The sequence below is a fragment of the Saccostrea echinata genome, unplaced genomic scaffold (genome assembly GCF_033153115.1).
Source record: "Saccostrea echinata isolate AGI-Se365-2 ecotype Australia unplaced genomic scaffold, CSIRO_AGI_Sech_v1 ptg000027l, whole genome shotgun sequence".
Taxonomy (NCBI): Eukaryota; Metazoa; Mollusca; class Bivalvia; order Ostreida; family Ostreidae; genus Saccostrea; species Saccostrea echinata.
The window spans coordinates 10,866,954-10,888,772 of record NW_026889776.1 but is presented as its reverse complement, the minus strand read 5'-3'; the positions used below and the strand labels follow the sequence as shown (position 1 = coordinate 10,888,772).

Genomic DNA, 21,819 nt, shown 5'->3' with positions numbered 1-21,819 from the left:
TACCTGTTTAATACTATATGAACAAAGCGGATAAAGAGGTTAATTACATGACCATAAATTCGTTTCTTAGACAAAAACTGTCGACGTAATTTTACAGTGACGTCATAAGTGATCGATGTTTTCAACACAATTTATGTCGATAAGGTTTGAAAAATAAATCATGGGTTTTTAACATTGGTAAGCATATATTTCTTTTTATAAATCAGCCACAAATGTAAATATAAGGTATCACTTTTAAACATTTATCGCGATTGGTATGGGTTCATGACTACATAATCCATCTGAACAACGACATAATTTATCTGTACGAAGAAAAACACAATCAAATATTTAATTCGTCTGAAGAAATTTTTAATTCTTAACAAATATTTAATCATCATCAAAAAGTTCGATGTGCAGAACAAATGTCATTTTGTCTATTTGACTATTCAGCACAAACAAATATTCAATTCGTCTAAACATGTCTTTGCTTTAACAAAACAAGCATTTAACGTTTAAAGGTGCTTGGACACAGATTTGAAGTTAATATTTTCTCAGATTTTCTGTATAATTTCATGACTTATATGTTGCTATAGCATTTCATACTAAAATATAATAAAAATCCTATTTCATCTCGAAGTTATTGAAACTTCAAATTTCTGGACGCGTTGGATTGGCACATCCTTGCGCTTTCACATATTTTAATTTTATTCTTAATACTTAAGAAAAGTGGCAATTTTTGTTGTGTATTAATGAAAAATATTAAAACTATAACCCAGAAAATTCAGAGTAGAAATGTTCGAAAGCAAAACCCACTCACAGTAGTGTAACTCCGTGCTCAGTGGTGTGTGCAGAGTTTAACAATTGAACACAACCGGTGAATCGTAAACATTAACAATAACAGAGCTCGTGCACTGTTTACAAAAACAGTTTTCGTTTCACGGGTGTGTTCAATTTGTTAAACTCTGTACACATCACAGAGCACGGACTGAGAATACTGATGAGTTGGTTTTGCTTTCGAACATTTCTACTCTGAATTTTCTGGATTATAGATGTGCTATTTTTCATTAATACATAACAGAATCGCTTCTTTTCTTAAATATTAAGGATAAAGTTAAAATTTGTGTACCAGGGTAAGTGCAAAGATGTGTTAATCAAAAACGTCCCGGAATTCGTAGTTTCAATAATTTCCAGATAAAATAAGTTTTTAATTATATTTTGGTGTGAAATGCTATTGCAATATATGTCGTAATATTATACAGAAAATTTGAGAAAATATGAAATTCCAATCTGTGTCCAAGCACCTTTAAAGTATCTAATTCGTACGTGATTCTCTAGAACAACGAGTCTGTCCAAGTAAATGATATACATTATCATAATAAAAACAAAATCTTTTTAATAAATAATTTTATTCATCGGATCAAATAAACAGTACTGTTTTCTTTAATCAGGCCCTTCAAAGGTGGTCTACATAAACTTTTAAAATAAAAAAAAATATCCCAAAGAATCAGTAAAAGATTTTATTGTTAATTAAAATGTGCACACAAAAACTACTAATAGTATGCGACAATCAAAGCATTAAGATTTCCAAGATTAAGTTTTTTCTGTACATTTCACAAAATTTTAACAAATTGTATTTCTATATATATATATAAAAAGAGTACATTTATAAACAACACAGGCAAAATAGATTTAAAATGTCTGTTAAAAGTTTTCAACTATGATCTGTATTTATTTCATTATTATTAGATTTAGCAGTTTGCATACACACTGTCATTTTGCATGTATTCAGCAGCAGCGTCATGACAAAGCTGGTATTCGTCCTAAAAGAGATAAAATACCATCAGAATTTTATTTCTGTTCAGATTTTTTCGATATGAAAAAAAATTATGTTCAACACTGTATCTAGATATAATGTAAAAGACAAGTAATGAATAGTACTTAAATATAATCGAGTTTACAAAATTAAGAAAACACGCAAGCCTTACTTTTCTAGACAGTAATCTTATACATGATTGTGAGATAATGGTGCATCAAATCAAACACTAAATGTGTCATCACAATATTTCGGTTGAGGTTTTCAAAACATGGCTGACGCAAAATAATTCCTGAATCTTCCCTCCAGATCCCTGCATTTCTGCACGAGACCAGAACTGAATTTTTTATGAGATAAAAAAAACATTAAAATATTTTATCTCATAAAAAATTCTGTTCATTTTAAAAATGTTTGTACCAGATTCATTAAAATTGAGGACGTGTTAATTTTTTAATATACTGTATTTAAGGGCAAGTAAATAAGCTCCGCACGTGATTTTCAAACACTTGCTTGACCTCGACCGAAACAAACGTCTATGCCTTGCTTGATTCCTATAGGTTTTTTTCTGGAAGGGGGGGGGGTTGCTTAAATGTTTATAAAGAATTGTTTCACAAACTTCTGAAAACGAAACCTCTCAAAACTTTTTAAATTCAGACCTACTCAATGAAGTGCCATTTCGTTAAAAATTTATGCATTTAGCAAATTTAATACTGCAGTGCAACCTAAAGACCCCTTTCTAGCAGTCTAGAAAAATAATTAAAATTTCAATTATCGTCCAATAATCAGAAATGAAAACTAACCAAAGTCGATACAAACTCTGGTCTTCGGATCCGAAGTTGCCTTGTGATGGTGAAGATGTCTACTTCTCGATCCATAGAGAGTTGTTCCAGAGCATTATAAACCACACAGAATGCTCCACAACGTGTGGCGCCATCACTGTAAAAGATAAACAGGATCCAATTTTCTTCTTGTGGTAGATTTCAATATTCAGCTACACAAAAGTGAATGTTAGTGTGCTAATACGTATTCCAGACAATGAATTAAATTTTCATGTCCAAATCCATTTAAGGACTTATACCTCCAATAAAATGTGGACCTTTGTCTCTTTTTGTGATGCTATGTTTGATTTCAGTCTACATGTTTAAACCAACTGACTAAAATAATAAATCTAACTTACCTTGACAAAATAACAACCCTTCCTTCCTTGTGCTTGATCTTTTCAGATTTTGTTTCTTTGATTAAATCCAGCAAAGCTCTTTTATCTATTGTCATTTTCCCTTCTTTCCAAGTCTTACTTTCTAGTACTGTAATCCCCATAGCCCTGCCTCCCTATAAATATTTCAATGATTTATGAAGTAGAATAAGAAATATGTAAATAAGGCACCCACATCACCACTGCTGAAAAATATTTGTTCAGAAATTAAAATTATATTACACCTCTGGCTGTAAGACGATATTTCTTGATGCATAGTTTGTAGAATTTGTCGAGGAGGCCAATTTGATGGTAAAATTTCCAACGGTTTTATGTTCAGATTTCGTTGGAAGCCAGAGAGAGGTCTGGAAGAAAAGAGTATTTTAAGTATATCTATGTTTGTATGTAATAGATAAAAACTTTTTGCATTTTAAGTTAAAAAATATGTATTTCAACATAAATAGTTGTTTCGATTCTTTCTAAATTTTGCAAATACATGTATGTACATTTTGTTTTACTTCTATATACTTTACTATAGAGCGTGGTAATAAGTAATAAAATTATTCATAGGCTGCTATTTATTTTCAAATCTTTGATCGCTATATCCTACAGATTTCAAATCTTTTATCGGACACATGAAAACCACAACGCGGGCATCAAAGTCCCTGATGAGTCTGAGAAAGTCTTCAGTATAGTCAGGAAGTGGGTACTGAGCGCTGATCAGACTGTCATTTTCAGTGAAGGACTGAAAGTTAACAGGTATAGAAATTGTAAAACATCTTGTTTTCTTTTTGTAGGATATTTGTAAACTTTAATGCATCCTGTTTTCTTTTTATAGGATAATTGAAAACATTAAGGTTTGAAGAACAAATGTCTGTTTTCTTGTTCAGTCTTAAAAAAAAGTTATTTTATAACGAACGTCCTTCAAATAGAAAGAATACTAAAGAGACATAACATCAAAATCATTTTAATACACTATTTCATACATGTAATAATCATACCATTATTCATTTAATTAAAAATTAAACCTTATTTCAAGACTATCTCAGCATGAGTTTTTATATATATCAAGGAATTTAATCTTTGCCGTTAAATACATGTGTATGAGACCTGAAGAAGAACAGCGTTGTAGTACGTGTTCCTTCCCTTAGTATAGGACAAATAGCAAAGAAATTCTTCCACTGAAAAGGGAAACGTATAATCAAAAATAAGAAACGAGATATTACAATGGAATCTAAATAATATTTTTTTTCTGCTTTAATTCGAAGGTGATATATTGATGAAAAGAGTAATATAAAGGATCTTCAAAAACAGGAACTTATGGCTTCTTTGCTAATGCATTTTCTAATCTAATCGCCGAAATATGGCTGAAATATTGCCGAATCGGCGTTAAACAATAAACATTCAATCTTTCAATCTAATCTAATTGCTCTTGGTATACCTGGTAGAACACTCTCTGTATAGTTTGCTGATACATTTGTTCGGCCAGATTCGTAATCTTTCTCTGTGTATTCTTTACGAAGAGACAGTAACTCCTAAAAAGACAAGACTTATAATGCACAATATTTCACTCGAGGAATTGATGAAGATATATATGAAAGATTCTTTCTGGTATCTTAACTTTAATAAACGTACCTATTTTTCTTTTAAATGCTTACGAAAACTAAAACATCTGAATGAACATGCATCACCTGAAATTCTGAAGTCAAGGAGGAATTCCTTGTCACTTGTCCACTATTGGTGTAGATTTTATCTTCGAACGCCTTTGTAAACGAGGAGGGTGACAAACATCTTGATTTCCCATTAAAAGTTTCACATAAAGCAAGGTATACTGCTTTATACTGGTCCTAAGATGACGAAAATATATACTAAAAATAAAGATTTTTGATAGTATTTTCTTAAATTGGCTTACATTCATCTACAACCTATAAAGATCACCGAGATTTGCTTTATGTTTGTTTGTTTGTTGTTTAACGTCCCTCTCGAGAATTTTTCTCTCATATGGAGACGCCACCACTTGCCGGTGGGGAGCTGCAAATTTTGACCTATGCTCGGCATTCAGGGCCATTGAGCAGTGAGGGATCTTTTCCGTGCCAGCACCTTTACAGATTTGTAAATTGAATAGCAATTACACAATACATAGACAGAAACTTGTAGATTTAGATAAATTATTCTTTTTTTACAGATTCATATTTTAATCAGCATTGTTTGTGATTATATTATTCTCAATAAAGAAACAGCATTGCATGGCAGATTTAGGTTTTGTCTCAGCTTATTTGCCCATCTTTTCAATAGCTGTATCTTACATATCAAATGTTAAAGCAACTGTCTGTTTAAAATGATGTAATTATAGAACACAGACTATTGCAAAAAAAAAATTGTATTATTTCACTGAACACAAACTTAGACAAAGTTTATTAGTAAGTGCTATATGTTCTGAGAATCTTTTATTAAATGATAGTCCTATTCAAATAATTTACTTCTAGAAATCGAAAAATATCATACGTTTTATTTTAAATTGTTATTAATTGGTCATAAATTTAAAAGGAAAACTTTTATATTTACACAAAGAACTTAAAAATTTGCGATAAAATCATGTGACATTTGTGTGAAAGAAAATAGCTCTCTCAAAAATGCATAAGTTCTCTTCATTTATTTGTTTGTACAATATTAGATTTTTAACGACTGAATGATTGGAGAATATTAAAGCCACCTTGTAATTTGGAGGAAAAAATCAAGAAGAAATTATGTAAAAAGGAAATTAATTTGAACGGTACAGGGAAATTTTTACAGCTAATGACTATTGAACACCAGTCAATGATTTAGAGGAAGTTAGATTTGATATGTACCTCTACCTTTTTGAACCAATGTGGGTTTTTTTTTCTGAAATAATAAGGAAACAAAAGAACCCGATCTCCTTAAGTACCTCGTAAGTATGATCATACAAATGAAAAGAGACTGTGCTATTAAAGTGGGAAGTAAATAAATTACAGTGTATTTAGGGCATGACAGGAACTTTGTTAAAAAAGAAAACAACTATGTGTTCTCTACATCGATTACATGTATAAATATGGCATTTTGGAAATGTTCACATAAAAAAAAAAAAAAACAGATGAAAATCTTAAAATTATTCATGCAAGTTTCATGATATTACATGTACATGCTCACTGTAATTATTTTAACTTTCATGTGCACGGAAGTCCAAATAGATTCTGTGAAGTTTTTTTTTATTATCTGCAATGATAAAATTCTAAATAATTTAACATTCAATAAACTCACATCGCCTTGTATCATGTTCATTCTGTCTTTTCTCATGGTCCTGACGTACATCGGTACATTAACTTTACCATTTTTCTCCCCTTCCCGATAGAGGGCGTCTAAAGCTATGTAAGTTCCGGTTCTTCCAATACCTGCACTGTTAATTTATCATACAACAAGTAGAAAATCTCTTTTATTAAAAATTTTAAAAAAAATCTTTTCAAATTTGCATGTTCCATATTAGGGAAATTGTCAAATGCAAATATTCTGTGATCAAAATATGTTTATGTTTAGGGCATTTCTCTGTTTTTGTCAATTTAATAAACTTCTTCAAATCTATAGAAGAAAAACAAAGGCATATCTGCAATTTGAATATTTCATGGACATCTGTACGAATTGAATTTAAATTCTACATGTACATGTGTTTATTTGCACGTGCACAATGATACATTTAATTGTGGTATAATTTACTAATGTTATACATGTAGTCATCATTTATCAGAAAACAGATATGTTATAACCTGCAATGTACAAGTGTATAATTCCCATGGTATTCTGATGATATTCTCATCACGTGACGATGAAACAAAACAAGACTGAGTGAATCAGGAACTCCATGATCTGGCCATCTTGTGTAGTGAAACATCACCACCTCACGATTTCTCTGTTCCTATAAATCATAATTTCGTTCTATTCAAGAGTTATATAAGACTAGTCACGTACATTTAATACTTTTGAAAGAATTATTTGCCAGTTAAATAGATCTTACCTAATACAATTGATGTCATGAAACAAAATCATTGCAAACCTTTCGTAAAACAATATTTTGGTGAAAGAGCTCTTAAGAAAATTTCTATGATTTAAAAAGAAGACAATTCAAGAATTACGTATTTCAGCTTTCCTGTCATGACAGTTCATGTACGAACAATATCTATAGAGAGGCAAATAATTTGATGGTCAAAGAATATCAACATTTATATAGTCAACATTTAACACATTCTATGGTCAAAACGAGAACTGCTGATAATAGTCGGACATTCTATACACTAAATTCTATTATCAATATCATGACCTTGTTTGTTGAATGACGTTTTTTTATAAAGAATGATAAGTCATTTTTGATATTTCATAACGCAGTAAAATTGTTCACACATGTTCAGAACGAAAACTATACCAAATACTATGGAACATTGATTTGCTATAGAAAATATATAAGAATACTATAGAAGTAAAATCTTTGAGTTTTGATTTTTCTATTGTAGAGAGACTTGGATTATGTGATTTTCTAAAGTGAACACAACGGAACTCTAGCTGACTACAGTGAAATATTCATTCTATATACAAATTTTGTTAACATAAGTAAACTGTAGTTGACTAATGTGAACTATTGATTTTATAGGATAGTATGACAATCGATTCAACTTGTAGCTAGAATGGTATTCGTCCATCTCTTTATTAAGGTATTTGCAAATAAAATAACAGAAAATATAATCTACTAAAAAGGTTTTAGCATTGACACACTGAAAAAATGGAATAAAATGAGCGGGCTATATATGCAATCAGTCAAATAAGTCTAAATCTTGAAAGAGCACTTTGTTCCATTCTAAAGGCAATTTTATGTTTTAAAAAATGGAGACATGTTAAATAAAAATATTTTGTTTAGTTGGCCATGTTAAAACTTTTTTTTAAATCACTACTCTCTGTATTTTAGTGTGATGACTGATAAATAAAGAGTGCTAATTTATGTACAAGGGAAAGATTTTGCTATATGTATAATCTTTCTGAATAAAAAATACTGCAAAATCATTCATAAAAATCTATCTTTATTGGCGAAATCTACATATATGTTTAGTCTAGAAATAAGGTGTTTAAATTATAACGAATAAAAAATATATCAAACTCTGCGCATGCGTATTCCTGTCATATAGAAGAGGTATATAAGGTAGAAATAAGATACTTTTTTGATTTGGCTTCTGTTGTGGTATCATTCCTCATTTGTATTCTTTTAAATATAAAATTTGAAAAAAGTGAGAGCCAATGAAGATAGGATAAAGTACACTAAATTAAAGGAAAACTTCAGAAGATTACTGCGATGTAACACCATTTTTAGGAAGCAATACCTAGAAGAGATTTCTTTTCCTATTCGTGGTTACAAACGACACCAAATGCTATGGAGAGTAGCTCGAGGTAAGAATTCATATTTTACTAAAACTTAACGTTTGATGAAGCCATTGAATAACACAATGGGATTCTAGGTCGGTATGAACAATATCGCCTTAATGAAAATATAACATATATCACAATTGATGGTTAATGAAAAAGGTGAAGATTAATGATGAAAATAAATACACATTTTTGAAACAAGAAACATTGGAAATAATAATGATCATAATAATTGTAAATCAATAAGATACATAGAGAACTTTACTTATTTCAGTTGAACAAATTTCTTTAAGGATAAAATATGGGGACTTTCTCTTTTTTATAATTGTAAGCCTGCTAAAAATCTGTAAATTAAACGTAGTCAAAGCTGGACTTATTATCTTAAAAAAGGGTGTCACTATCCCATGCACACAAGTGTTACATATATTAGCTCATTACATGAAATGATAATTGTCTTTTTGGTTAATGTGAGCCCTACAATGTTGAATTTTAAACTAGTTCTTGTAGTAAAAATAATTCTAAAACGCCCTTTCTTACAAAATTATTATAAGCTTTGAACCGTCGTATTGTATAATTGGAATATATTTTCTCTTCCAGGTGTCTCACAGTGAAATCCTCTATTTGTAGTTTATCGTTAATTTCCGGCCAATATTGGGCACATTTGTTCTGTAAAATAGAAAAATAATTTTCAGATATCTTTTCAGCTGATTTGTGCTTTAACAGCAACAAACAATCACTGGAAATACGTTGGAGATTATGTGTGTATGCGTCAGATATCAGTCTCAAACATGTATATTCATACACACGTTTCCTTGAATCGATTTCTTTTTGTGTTTCATGATCAAGATCTAGTTTTATCAAATGAACGACTTAATCATAACCAACAATTCTTAAAATATTTTTGTTCAGAATGCTTGAACACAAAGTGTAGACATTTTTTTCTTTTTTGCACGGCTTTGATTATCGCACACATACGCAAAAAAACAACATCTGAAATTAGAAGACAGAAGTACCGGAACACGGCTCAAGCAATACCATTAACAATAAAAAATACCTTTCCCCCTTCTTTAAGATTAGTCAAACAGACAATGACGGAGATATCCTCCTGCCACACCATCTTCCAAAAGTCACCGATTGTTTTTGGTTTGGGACCTAGAATTTTTTTTAATCAAGTATAAAGAAGGGCATTTGCTGAAAAAATACTGTACCCTGGAACTCAATAATAACGTTTTTTTTTCTTCTTGAATTTTTAATCTATTAATGTGTCTTAAATACTGCTTTACTCACGTACCTTGCGTTGCGATGTATGTTCGTTGTCCATGTATATTCTGTAATCATAAGTTTTCAAATAAACCAAAGATGGACAAAAAATCGTAATTACTTTTCATTACATAATTAGTGAAATATAAGTTTATACATATATATTAAAGAAGAATCCCACAGTGGGATGTGGAGACCGGTCCTTCGGATGAGACCGTTTAAACCGAGGTCCCATGTTGCAGTAGGTGCTGGCACGAAAAAGATCCCTCACTGCTCAATTGCCGTAAGTGCCGAGTATAGGACAAAATTTGCAGCTCTCCACCAGCAAGTGGTGGCGTCTCCATATGAGTGAAAAATTCTCGAGAGGGACGTTAAACAATATACAAACAAACAAAAAAAAATATATTAAAGAAAAAATATTTTTTAAAAAAAAGTACAGGTGACTCTCGATCTCTCGAAGTTCAAGGGACCGCAAGAAAAGTTCGAGAGATCGAGGGGTTCGAGAGATAGAACGTGAATAAAATCCTGAATTTTCAGTTCCGATCATCATTGTTCTACTATTATAAATACCAGAAGTATAGGTTGCTAATTTCATTGCACGTTTTCATTCGTATTTTACAGGTAATTCACTTGATTTCAACAACAATGATTGTATTCTGAATAAATAAAACGATCTCTTTAAGTTTCAATATTTATTTGTTCTCATTTCATGATTACATAAAAGCTGAATAGCAATCGTCGGTGTTGCTATCCCCCGGGCTTGATCGGGTCCTTCACCAGATTTCTTGAATTAAATCGGTATTTAGTTCTTGAGATAGGATTTCTTGTGCAATATTTGTAATGCTGGAATTATGTAGACTCTAATAAAACTTCATAATCTATGGAAAATTATTGACACGTCTCTTAAATTATTTTCTAAAAATTATCGTCTCGCTGTCAAGTCAAAATAAGTTGTGAAGCAATTTGTTTATAATTTACCAATTATAACAAATAAATTATATCAACACTCGGATGCTCACAGGTATAGTGTCATCTATGTAAACACCCAATTAACACCTCCATGCCAGCCCCAGGCGTTCACTGTTATCCAGGTAAGTCCAAGCTGCATTGATTTTACGCTTGATTGGCATGTACACACGTGCAATAAAAACTTCGAGAGATAGAGAGTAAAAAACAATGAAATATGTGTAACGGGACCCAGGTCTTGTTCGAGAGATAGAGAACTTCGAGAGATCGGAAGTTCGAGAGATCAGAAGTAAATTTGCTTAGTTATATAGAGGGAAAAAACGGAACCGGAGGTTCACTTCGAGAGATCGAGAACTTCGAGAAATCGGAGTTCGAGCCATCGAGAGTCACCTGTATTATCTTGATGAATTCTAAATATTTTCGGATAAACCCTAGCATATATACACTCACCTCAATATAATTTGCATTGATATAATCTCCTTCGTTTATTTTTTTCAAAACAACTCGGGAATGGTCGTCTAGAAAAGTTGAAATCTATGCAATTAGAATATTAGTTCTATTAGATTCCCATTTAATTTCAAAAGCCTTGAATACTTACAAGGGAATGTAGTCGTGTATCTATTTTTCGGTTTATTTTCTGGCTTTTTTGCCTCTTCGCAAGCAGAAAGTTCACCTTTTGGTATTTCCTTTCGAAAAAAAAATGAGTTTCCCTTTACTGTAACATTTTAACTGATTAAAACATAATCAATGGTTGTTATGTTGTTGCAAAAGATTTTCTTTTATCACTCTTATTAACATTGCCGTGTTCTTCGTAAAAAGAACCTTTAAAATATATAATAATCAAACATTGGAACAAACTAAAATGTTTTTAAAAAAATCAACTTAACATGCACGTCCTCAGAGATAAATAACGGTTTACTGTAGTTACGAAACTTCAATTTAATAGCAATATTAATATTATTTGCCAGGCCAATAGCAACGGTTTTAAAACCAGGGGACAGTTGCAATTAATACAACAGACGGTTTACCCTTCTATACGCAGAATGCATTTTATTTCATTGAAAAAAGTAATCCTTCGATAAATCGTCATTTTTACTTTACCTAGACAAAGTAAATATACAGCTATTTTATCCACTGTATTCTTGACAAATGAAATTTTCGTATTGTATGTGCGAAAATCAATGACGTTGTCAGTTTAATTTACCCCAGATGTACAACTGGAAGCTAGATAAATACGTTCACAAAACTCAACTAACATACATGTACAACTTAATACTTCATATATAATGTAATCGAATGTTTATGTGTTTTATAGGCTTTATAATAAAATTGCTTATTGTTTCTGTAATACTACAGCTTTGTTAAATAGCAAAATAGAACAATCTTTTTGAAAGTGTTTTTGCCTTAAATTTATCTCAGTCAATGATTGTACAATAAAATAATGTTCCTATTCTGAAATAATACAACTGGGTCAGAATAATACAAGTTTGCAAAAAGGCCAGTAAATACGTTTAATTGAATAAAAAGATGTTTAAGTTATATAATTATACTGCTGTAAATCTTCACTGTCATACATGATACTCATGTTTAAATCCAGCATTCTCCATGGCAGACATCTTGACTATGATGTTTTTTAAATTCCTCACTGGGATAGTTTTGTATGTGGGACGACCCTTTTTAGCACTTTCGTGCACATTGCCTGTCCGTATTTTGACACTGTGTACACCATCTTCCTTTAAGTTGCATACTAAAGTTTAAACAAAAGGTTTTATATAATAATTATTTATAATATATTTCTTTATTCTTGAATTCATTGAGGAAAAGGTATTTGTGTTTTTAATTTCTTTTAGAAAATTCCATTATTTCTTTCTGAGAACGAAAAGCTTTCAATGGAGCAAGATTCTACAATGGTAATATAATTTAACTAAATTGATTTTAAAAAAATGTATTTTTTACCTTTATTTTATGGAATTAATTTTCATATACGAAGTTTATAAGACACTCAATCCTTGCAATAAAGTTTGATGTAAAGGAATGGGCTTTTTTTATTCCGAACGATAATATTTCATGTCACCAGCTTTCATACTCTAATGCTATGGACTCATTCTGATGTATTAAACTGGCTTCTAAAATCAGCCAAAATTTGACAAACAACCTTGTTCGGGTATCAGAGGATCATTTTTTCATCTGCGCAGAAAAACCACTTAAATGGAATATAAACAAAATATATTCTTGATCAGTAAAAAAAATTCCAGTTTATTACCTGCGAAGTACAATAATTTTTTATCGATACAGAATAGCAGAATATATGTAGGCAGTTGGGATTTTTTTTCTGACCGGCGAGGTCATATATCCTAGCAATGAACCATTAACCTAACCTAATATTCCACAATAAATACTGATTAAGTTCAAGGATATTCGTCAGAATAAAATATATCTTGTTCAGTCAATATTCAAATAAATACATAATTAATATTAATCAAATAAAACACTTTGTCACAAATTAAGAGAAATGATGGATGTTAAAGATAGGTACTATAAAGATAAATAGATTGTTCTATATATTTACAAATTTGTGACGAGTTTCCTCTCGTAACGTGTAATTCCATAGCAGAAAACGTCTTCTTCCCTGATATTTCCAAATACTTCGCCAGTACTTTCCTCTTGAACCTTTATAAACATAAATGATGAAAATATAAGCACCCCTACTAGGAAGCGAGGTACTCAAGTGTCTGGTGTAAATAAAAAAAGGAACCTTGTTGTAAGAACTATGAGCAACAAGCATTTTTAATTACTATGAGATTTATAGAGTGACATTTTAAATTTATGAAACGAATTGAAGAAATCTCATATATAGCCTTCAATGAAAAAAAAAAAAAAAACATGGATGATTACCTTATGAAAAGGACAGTTACAACAACAATGACTATAACTGCCAATGCTCCTAGAATGCCACCCACATTTAAAGTATTTTCAGATGTTGATTCAGCAACTGATATTTGAGAGTCCTTTGGTCCTTGAAAATGGTATTTTTTTTAAATTACTTTGATAAAAGCAGAATAAAAGCAGTGAATGTATAGTGAAACATTCTAATTCGACATGCACTATGGCACAAATTTTAGATGAGGTGTGGAAATGCATAGTGTAGAGAAATATGGAAAATAGTAGTTTCATTTGTTCGTTTGTTTGCTTGACATCCTTTTCTTGAAATTTTCACTCACATAGAGACGTCTACAATTGCCGGTAGAGGGCTGCAAATTTTGACCTATACTCGGCACACAGGGCCATTGAGTAGTAATGGATCTTTTTCGTGCCAGTAACAGTCATAATGGAAAACGGTTATTTAGTTATGAACAAAGAGTCATTAAATATACCTTAAGAACACATCAAGAGAATAAAACATCTTACCTTGACTACAGGACCCGTCGATGTGATTACAGGTATAGTTGCAATTTAAAGGGCAAACACTAGAGCAGTTTGTCCCAAAATATCCTTCTTTGCATGCTGAAAAGACGATAGATGATATAGATATTAAAAAAAACTGCTATTGTCTTGATAATATCTGTATAGTATTTTATCTTTAAGAACTATAAAAAAAAAAATATGACTACACTGATATCATAAATTGTAATTTTTGGAGGTCCATTTATTGCAATGATTTTTTAACCGTTCAGTTTCTTACCGTTGTGACACTGTTTTCCAAAGTAACCATCTACACACCCATCTATACAGACTCCATTTGTATTAACGCACTTTTTACTCTTACAGGTTTCATGGCATTCTTCAAGACACTTGTTCCCAAAATATCCATGGCGACATGCTATTTAAAACATAACAATTGATTAAAAAAACAAATGAAAACAGGAACACAAACACACATTATAGGAATGTTTACTTACTTTCATTACAAAAATCTCCTGAATACCCCGGACTACAACCTTGATCACAGTATCCAGTTTCTCTGTTGCAATAAGTGTTATTCAGACAGTGATCACTGCATTTATGAACACAGTCTGGACCATAGGTTCCATCTTTACACCCTGTAAGAATTTTTATTAGAAAACATGATCAGTAAACATTCCGAAAATTTTAGGTTGTACATGTTTTTCCATGCTAGAATAATTGATCTGAAGACATATAATTGCCTAAAACATCAATTCATTTAAAAAATGGATACCTTTAAACATTTTTTTTTTTGGCAAATAAATACTCGAGAGGCGCTAACAACTGGCAAAGCATCTGTATCTAAAGGTATATATAATGAATAATTTTGAAATAGGAGAACAGATTATGACCAATAAAGGACATCGCTGCTATTTTCAATTAAAGCAATAAATATTTGTCTAAAATTCAATATTTTTTTTTAATTTCTTCTGATTGCAGTCTTTACATTTTGTGAAGAAAATTGACTGCCTCGGTGCGGAATGTGAATGTTCGGATTGTCGAACCATAATTACGTGTTAAAATTCTGATCTTCTAAAATATATTTCAAAAGAATATAAATTACAATAGTTCCTATGAAACCAAACTGCTTGTTAGCAGTTTTTTTTAAGATTTCAACAAATAAAAAAAAAACAGCGTTTGGATGCTTACCTCAAAGAGAAAAAATTATTTTAAGATATAATATTTTTTTTTCAAAACAGTTGACTTATCTTTTATCGGACGATCACAACGTTGATTCGTGGTTAAATTTTTTCGCTCCAATGTCAATTGTTTAAAGCAAACTTTTTATTTAAAAAAGAAATTAAGGTTTTAAAAATCTATCCTAAATTTAATATTTACGTTCATTACAAAACTTCCCCATCCATCCACTTGTACAACCTCCATCACAATGACCCGTCATGTGGTTACATGTAATGTTCCTTTTGCAATGATCCGAACACTTGTTCTTACACCCAGGTCCATGCAATCCCCATGAACACTCTATTAATAAGGAAGAAATCAGCAACCTGAATGACACAATCATCAGTAAAAACAAAACACGAGCATATTTCAATAAAATTATAATAGAAATCGTACCTTTTGTACACATGTCACCTGTCCATCCAGGAATACATCCCAAACAACTTCCATTTACAATGTTACATTTCTTTTCCTGACAATTTTCTGAACAGTTTTTATTACACTGGTTTCCATACACGTCTGAACTGGCACATCCTGGATGAAAAAAGAAGTAATATTTTTAAAAAAACAAAAACAAAAAACCACTTCTATTGCTGTAAAAGTGTGATTTTTATTTCAAAATTAATACCAAGTAAAGTAATAACTAATTATATAAGTTTTTTTGCTTTCTGAATTCAACAATTTGTAAGATTGTCGATTAGCATTTCATTATTGAAACAGAATAAAATGTCATTTAACCTATCTATAAAGTGCTAATACAAGTCTTAGAACACATATATGTACAGTACATATAATAGAATCCAGAAGTAATCTCATATCACAATGCAAAAAAAAAAAAAAAAAAAAAAAAAAAAAAAAAAAAAAAAAAGGAAGAAAAACAACAAGGATTAATACTTCTGCAGACGGCTACACATTGAGTATCTAATTGAAAATTTTCCTGATAATTAATGACAGCTAGGTTAGAACAAGAAAAGATATGCAGTGACATCAATAAATACTCTTCTGATGCTTTACACATAAACAATGGACTACAAACTGTATCGCTACTAAACAAAAACCTGAACGAAATAGGTGATGAAATTTACAATTTTTTCCTTCAGAATTTTGTCCATTCACGACTGAAATTTTGTTCTTTTTTTTTTTAGTATTAAGTTGCTTTCCCTTTAAACGACTAATGGCCTTAATGTCCTTAGGTGTGCCATGGACGAAGTTTTTATATAATATTTTTGTAGTTGAGTACGGTGGATGTATCAGAATCTTTCGATATCAGACTTATGTACCTGTTAGCATCTTTAATGAGAATTATTTATGTAGTTCAAAGTAAATTATTAATTTAAAAAAAAAATCGAAACTTAATAAGAATTGCAAAATTTATCATACCTATTGTTTGTGCCTATATTACGTAGCAATATTTTTATTTTCAAAAAATGGTTTAAATTGGTTCACAAATCCTTGTAAATTTTAAGTTTTTTAGCTGTATAAATAAAGCATGATAAATTTAACATAAAATAGTTAATTTTGGTTTACTTTTCCAAATGAAACAATTCTATTCAGTATTGATAAAAGCTCAAAACCTTGAATTTTCACATCACATAACTGCGTGTAGATTTGATTCTGGTATCCTTCAGGATAAGTAACTCCGTCCAGTCTTTCATTGTAATAGATGACGTAACGACCATATCCAATACACGTTGTATTGAACTCCAGGGGAGGTAATGGAAGCGTGTTGTTGTAGCAAAGTCGACTGTTCTCTTTGTGAGGAGTATTAGACAAGAAGAGAGAAAATCCAGCAAAACGACCTCTCTGTCGCATCTCTGAAGCAATGGTTTAAAATCAGCGTTTATTTCTTTTTTTTTTTTAAATCACTCATTCTAATTTAAAAAATAATGAAATAGAATGATTAATTTACAAATGTTTGGAAAAAATTTTTAATCATTAATAAATTTTAAATAAATTTAAAACGTAATGGAAATTATTAGAGATATAAATATGCACTTTCTTATACATGCAAAAAAAGTACATTCATTATTTCATTTTTTTTTTTGTCACTTTTTATATAATGCGTGATCATCTTAGAGCCTTACTGATACTTTTCCCTGTACTAAGTAATGCAAGTTTGTGCCATTTAAAACCTTGAACAATAATATCATCATTACTCTTGACAACAAAAAAGTACCATATAGCTAAATGAATATACATATATGCACATATCATACAGAAAATCTAGACCAATCTATATTATATGAACTTATTGCCTATCCGAGTATACTACAACTACGCCTTTTCAATAATTAAAAATAAAGAGGGGACATTTAGTTTAATGATTACTTTGTACCGCAAAGTAATTTTAAATTAATCCATTTAATTTTGCCATTTGCAACCTTTTTATTGTAAGATTATATTGCGTTGTAATGTAGTATTGTCTGAATAGAGAAATAGCAACATCTTAGGAACTGACCCTTACTTTCAATATCTCGGCAGAATTCCTGTATCGGGTATAGTTACGGAATATTTATTAAAAGTTTAGTTCAGAACAAGTTTATGTAAATTCTAGATGAAATAGGTTTTTTAACCTCTCCGTAAATTCTTCTTAACTGTACTTAATTATTCAATTGCTGAGTCTTAATATACATGTAATTAGCCGACGAGCAGATGTAAATAAAACCATATTGCCTAAAACAGACCATATTTGAAACAAGTTTATCAAGTCAGTGATTTTAAATACAGTTCATTTGGACAAAAATTAACTCTTATCATAAAAAAAAAAAATCTAGATTTATATCCTGTTCCAACTGTGCAATTGCGAAAGGATACCAAGGCATGGCGTTAAGCTTCTTAAAATTTGTGTGTCGAAGAAAGAGATAACAAGAGAAGTACAGTCTTCCTTGAATAATAAACAATAACCGATGTAATTCAAAAAGGGTCAGTAGGGGGCGTACATGTACCTAAATCAATTTAAACATACAAAAAATGGCGACTCTACTTTGGGAAACATTTTTTCTATAGACTTGCAATATAGGCTAAGGGGAGGGATGGTTAGGCTCAATTCATCAAATAAATTGAAAATTCATACAAGTAAATAGAAGATATATAAATGCTTCGTATGACATTTGGCTTTACAAATCAGAAGTGTATCCAGAAACTTACGTTCGAGGGCACACTTCAAGATCCGAAACATGGAATTTTTCCCCTTTCTTTTTTATACTTTTTTCCATTTTTTTTTTTTTTTATTTGACAAGCAAAAAAAAAATCTTTCACGGGAGAAGATCACTGCCCAATAAAAGGCTGTTTTACTTCATATACTGTAACCGTGGAAATATTGAGGACATTGTAATTTTGATTATGTTGATGAGATTGCTATTTTTGTCAAATATTTTACATGTCAATCTTCGTATCATACATATAGCAAATGCAAATGACATTCAGATTGAACATTTCCCAAATTTGCATTTTTTAAAATTTAATATATACTTAAGATCATACATTTATATCAAATAGGTATTTTGCTATTTGTTCACCCAACCTTCATATGCATTTTGCTTTGTGTATGAAGAGTGATATATTAAAAAGAAATAACTCTTTAAAAACGGAAAATTCGCCAAAGTTAACATTCGTCAAACTTCTTTCAGTTTAAATTTCAATTTTAGGTTTCAATTTTTTCTTGACACTGAATAGAATTCTTCATTGAAATTGAAATTCACTTATTTTTGCTTTTAAAGACACGATAGATTTCCTGTACACTTTTTGTGCTTAGCATCCTTCAGTAAAAAAAAAAGGGGGGGGGGATATGATAAAATAAATGCGTTCATTTAATTATCTAAACTTAAAACTATATATATCAGTTGGTGTCAAACAAGAACATATTTACCTTGTTATTTATATTAATTTTCAATTTTTCTTCGAGTATTTATTTTTTGTTTTGTTTCTTGAAACACATAGATTATTTTGTTGATTTGTAAGTACATGCAGTAACTTATTAAATCCTATAATTAAAATAAAAATATTTTTCCAAATATATACATGTAATACCATGGTACAGTGTATTTAAGTCTCATACTATGTAAATCTCATACTATTCATAGCAAGTTCAGAAGGTAAGGATAAAGTGGATGTAATAGTCAAACAATATATATGAAATTGATCTTTAAATTTTCTCACTCACTCTGTATTGTTCATGAAACATTTGCTTAACAACGTTTAAAAGAAAGCGGCCTTACTCATATCCGAGAAAATAAATATGGGTATATATGGTTTTAATAGGTACAGGTATTTGTTTGATACATAAAGTAATGAAATTTCTAGATTTTAATGTATATTTCAGAATAAAATTTATCTCCAAAAAAACTTTCCAAACACAACATGAATATTGCCTTATCAAGAACATTACAATATGCCTTTAATAATATGTTTAGTAGTCGTTACAATGAATTAATGAAACAAACCATAAGCAAAAAATATGCAGGCGGAAATAAATGGAATGGAAACTATTAAAACTTTGTGCATGCCTTATATTTAAGTTTAACCATACCGTGTCCTGTAAAATTTTGAAACAGTATGTTGATACTGTAAATGCTGCGATATCCTCCAAGATTCACTCTCAACCATGTTGTTTTGTGTGGAGAGTTTCCACCTATGGTGTAGGTACCCGTGCACGTTTCTTTGTCTTCGTCAATTGCTGTATTTGCTCCGCATGCATACGTACAAGGATATACATTGGAAATTTCAGCGGTTTGATGTTTTGATAAATTTTCTTTAAAAAAAAATAAGAGATATATCAACAGGATAAACAAAAGACATGATTATCCGATAACAAGATATTTAAAATTTCCACTATATTTATACATGTATTATATTGTAAAATTATATTTACTGTTGGGATTAAACTGAATTAACCTGGATATAGAGCATAAAGACACATAGTCCTTTTCCATTTTTTTTTTTTATTTTACGTCATACTTTGACTAAATTCAGTACAGTAAAGCACGCTTATAGCGAACACGCTTATAACGAAGCAAAATCGTCCGTCTGTAGCACATCTAATGGTTCAAGGTTATTAACCCCTGGAGGTCATCCCCACTCTCTTAATGAACTGGAAATGTTCACAATATGACTACATCAAATTAAATAAAAGTGCATCAATGGTAAGATAACTTGACATTTCATTCATGAATTTGGGTCAAACCATGTACCCTCCTAGAATTTGGAATGAAAAACATTCAAAGAGATGGACTATTTTAAAAACTATTTGTGTATATCAGGGTTCATCTTCGCCAGCCAAAGGTGACGATCCGCTCCTCTCCTCGTTTCATGTGAAAAGAGGAGAGGAGCGGATCGTCACCCTTGGCTAGCGAAGGTGAATCTATATTTACATTTTTTTTTATGTCAAAACAAAGTATTAGTTACATGAACAAACACGGCGTCTGGGAAGGGGAAGAGGCGAGGGGAAGGAGTTATCTCTTTACGTCTTAATTGTTGAAAACTCCTAATATGAATGTTAACCTCAAATCCGACTTGTACGTCTTCATTATTTTTAAGTGGTGACAGGTGTCTCCATGAGTGAAAAATTCCCGAGAGGGACATTTAACAACAAACAAACAAATGACTTAAAAACACAATATACATGTACATGTTTATTAGTCAACGGATATACTTCTGGTCATATCTCTAGTTCTCCCTTGAATCAGAAATGAATGATATAAATATTTTAAGAATGATTAAGAATTGAAAAGGTTGTGCATCTTAAAATTGACTAAGCTCTGTGGTTGAATTAGCTATTAATACGAATTTAGCTTATTTTGCTACTCAAAGCACCTTGATTAACTATTTTTAATCATACTGTTTTCTGAAATGTGCAGTTTTATCAACATGGATACAAGTAATACATTTTCAGCTTCTGAAAACAATGCAAATACTCTAACTCTTTCCAAGTACTTGTGATCATAAGTTTTTAGCTCACTTGAGTTTTTCTGGTTTTGTGATCACATTTTGTCTGTCATCCATCTGTTCGTCTGTAAACTTTTCACATTTTTGTCTTCTTCACTAGAATCACTGGGCCAATTTCAACCAACCTTGCCACAAAGCATCTTCGGGTAAAGGGGATTCAAGTTTGTTCAAATGAAGGGTCACACCCTCTTTCAAGGGGGGATAATCAAGAATTAGTGAACATTTGGTGGTATCATATAAAAAAGTCTTATCAAGAACCACTTACTGGGCCCAGAAAGTTGAAACTTTCTTTACATAAACTTAGTGTAGATTCAAATTTGTCAAATTATGACCCACTGGGGTAGGGTGGGGCCACATATGGGGACCCAAAGATTAATATGAATGCAGGGGATTTTTTCCATCATAAATCTTCTTCTCAAGAACAGCAAGGGCATTATTCTCATCCGTTTTCGCGAAAGGGACCTAGGGGACATTAAATCTCAGTAGTCTGTCAGTCTGTCCGTTTGACAGTCTGTCACAATAAATTTAACCTTGGTCATAACTTTTGAAAAATAAGAGATAGGGCTTTCATATTTCACATGTACATTACCTACAAGAACTTTCTAATGATACTATGATT

General features: G+C 30.8%; 1 protein-coding gene across 1 annotated transcript; it reads right to left on the bottom strand.

Annotated features, from left to right (window-relative positions):
* Positions 1–1,730: 1,730 nt before the first annotated feature.
* On the bottom strand, positions 1,731–20,188 carry LOC133193201 (receptor-type tyrosine-protein phosphatase epsilon-like). Its single transcript, XM_061329169.1, has 23 exons — positions 20,128–20,188; positions 19,786–20,007; positions 16,832–17,071; positions 15,654–15,791; positions 15,417–15,557; positions 14,534–14,674; positions 14,317–14,454; positions 12,209–12,381; positions 11,233–11,320; positions 11,085–11,152; positions 9,700–9,736; positions 9,463–9,560; positions 8,946–9,074; positions 6,767–6,915; positions 6,267–6,402; positions 4,679–4,834; positions 4,429–4,522; positions 4,098–4,168; positions 3,598–3,732; positions 3,233–3,352; positions 2,973–3,124; positions 2,596–2,731; positions 1,731–1,802 (listed from the first exon to the last, which is right to left on the bottom strand). Exons 1-23 carry the CDS (start codon positions 20,186–20,188, stop codon positions 1,731–1,733), a joined length of 2,895 nt encoding a protein of 964 aa, XP_061185153.1.
* Between the last annotated feature and the right edge of the window lie 1,631 nt (positions 20,189–21,819).

Excerpts from the sequence above, each read along its gene's own strand:
- LOC133193201 (XM_061329169.1), bottom strand. The coding sequence starts at position 20,188 with ATGGAAAAGGACTATGTGTCTTTATGCTCTATATCCAGGTTAATTCAG. Across the intron at positions 9,737-11,084 it reads TCAATGCAAATTATATTGAG|AATATACATGGACAACGAAC; the intron begins GTGAGTGTATAT and ends TTATGATTACAG. Across the intron at positions 3,733-4,097 it reads ACAACGCTGTTCTTCTTCAG|TCCTTCACTGAAAATGACAG; the intron begins GTCTCATACACA and ends GTTAACTTTCAG.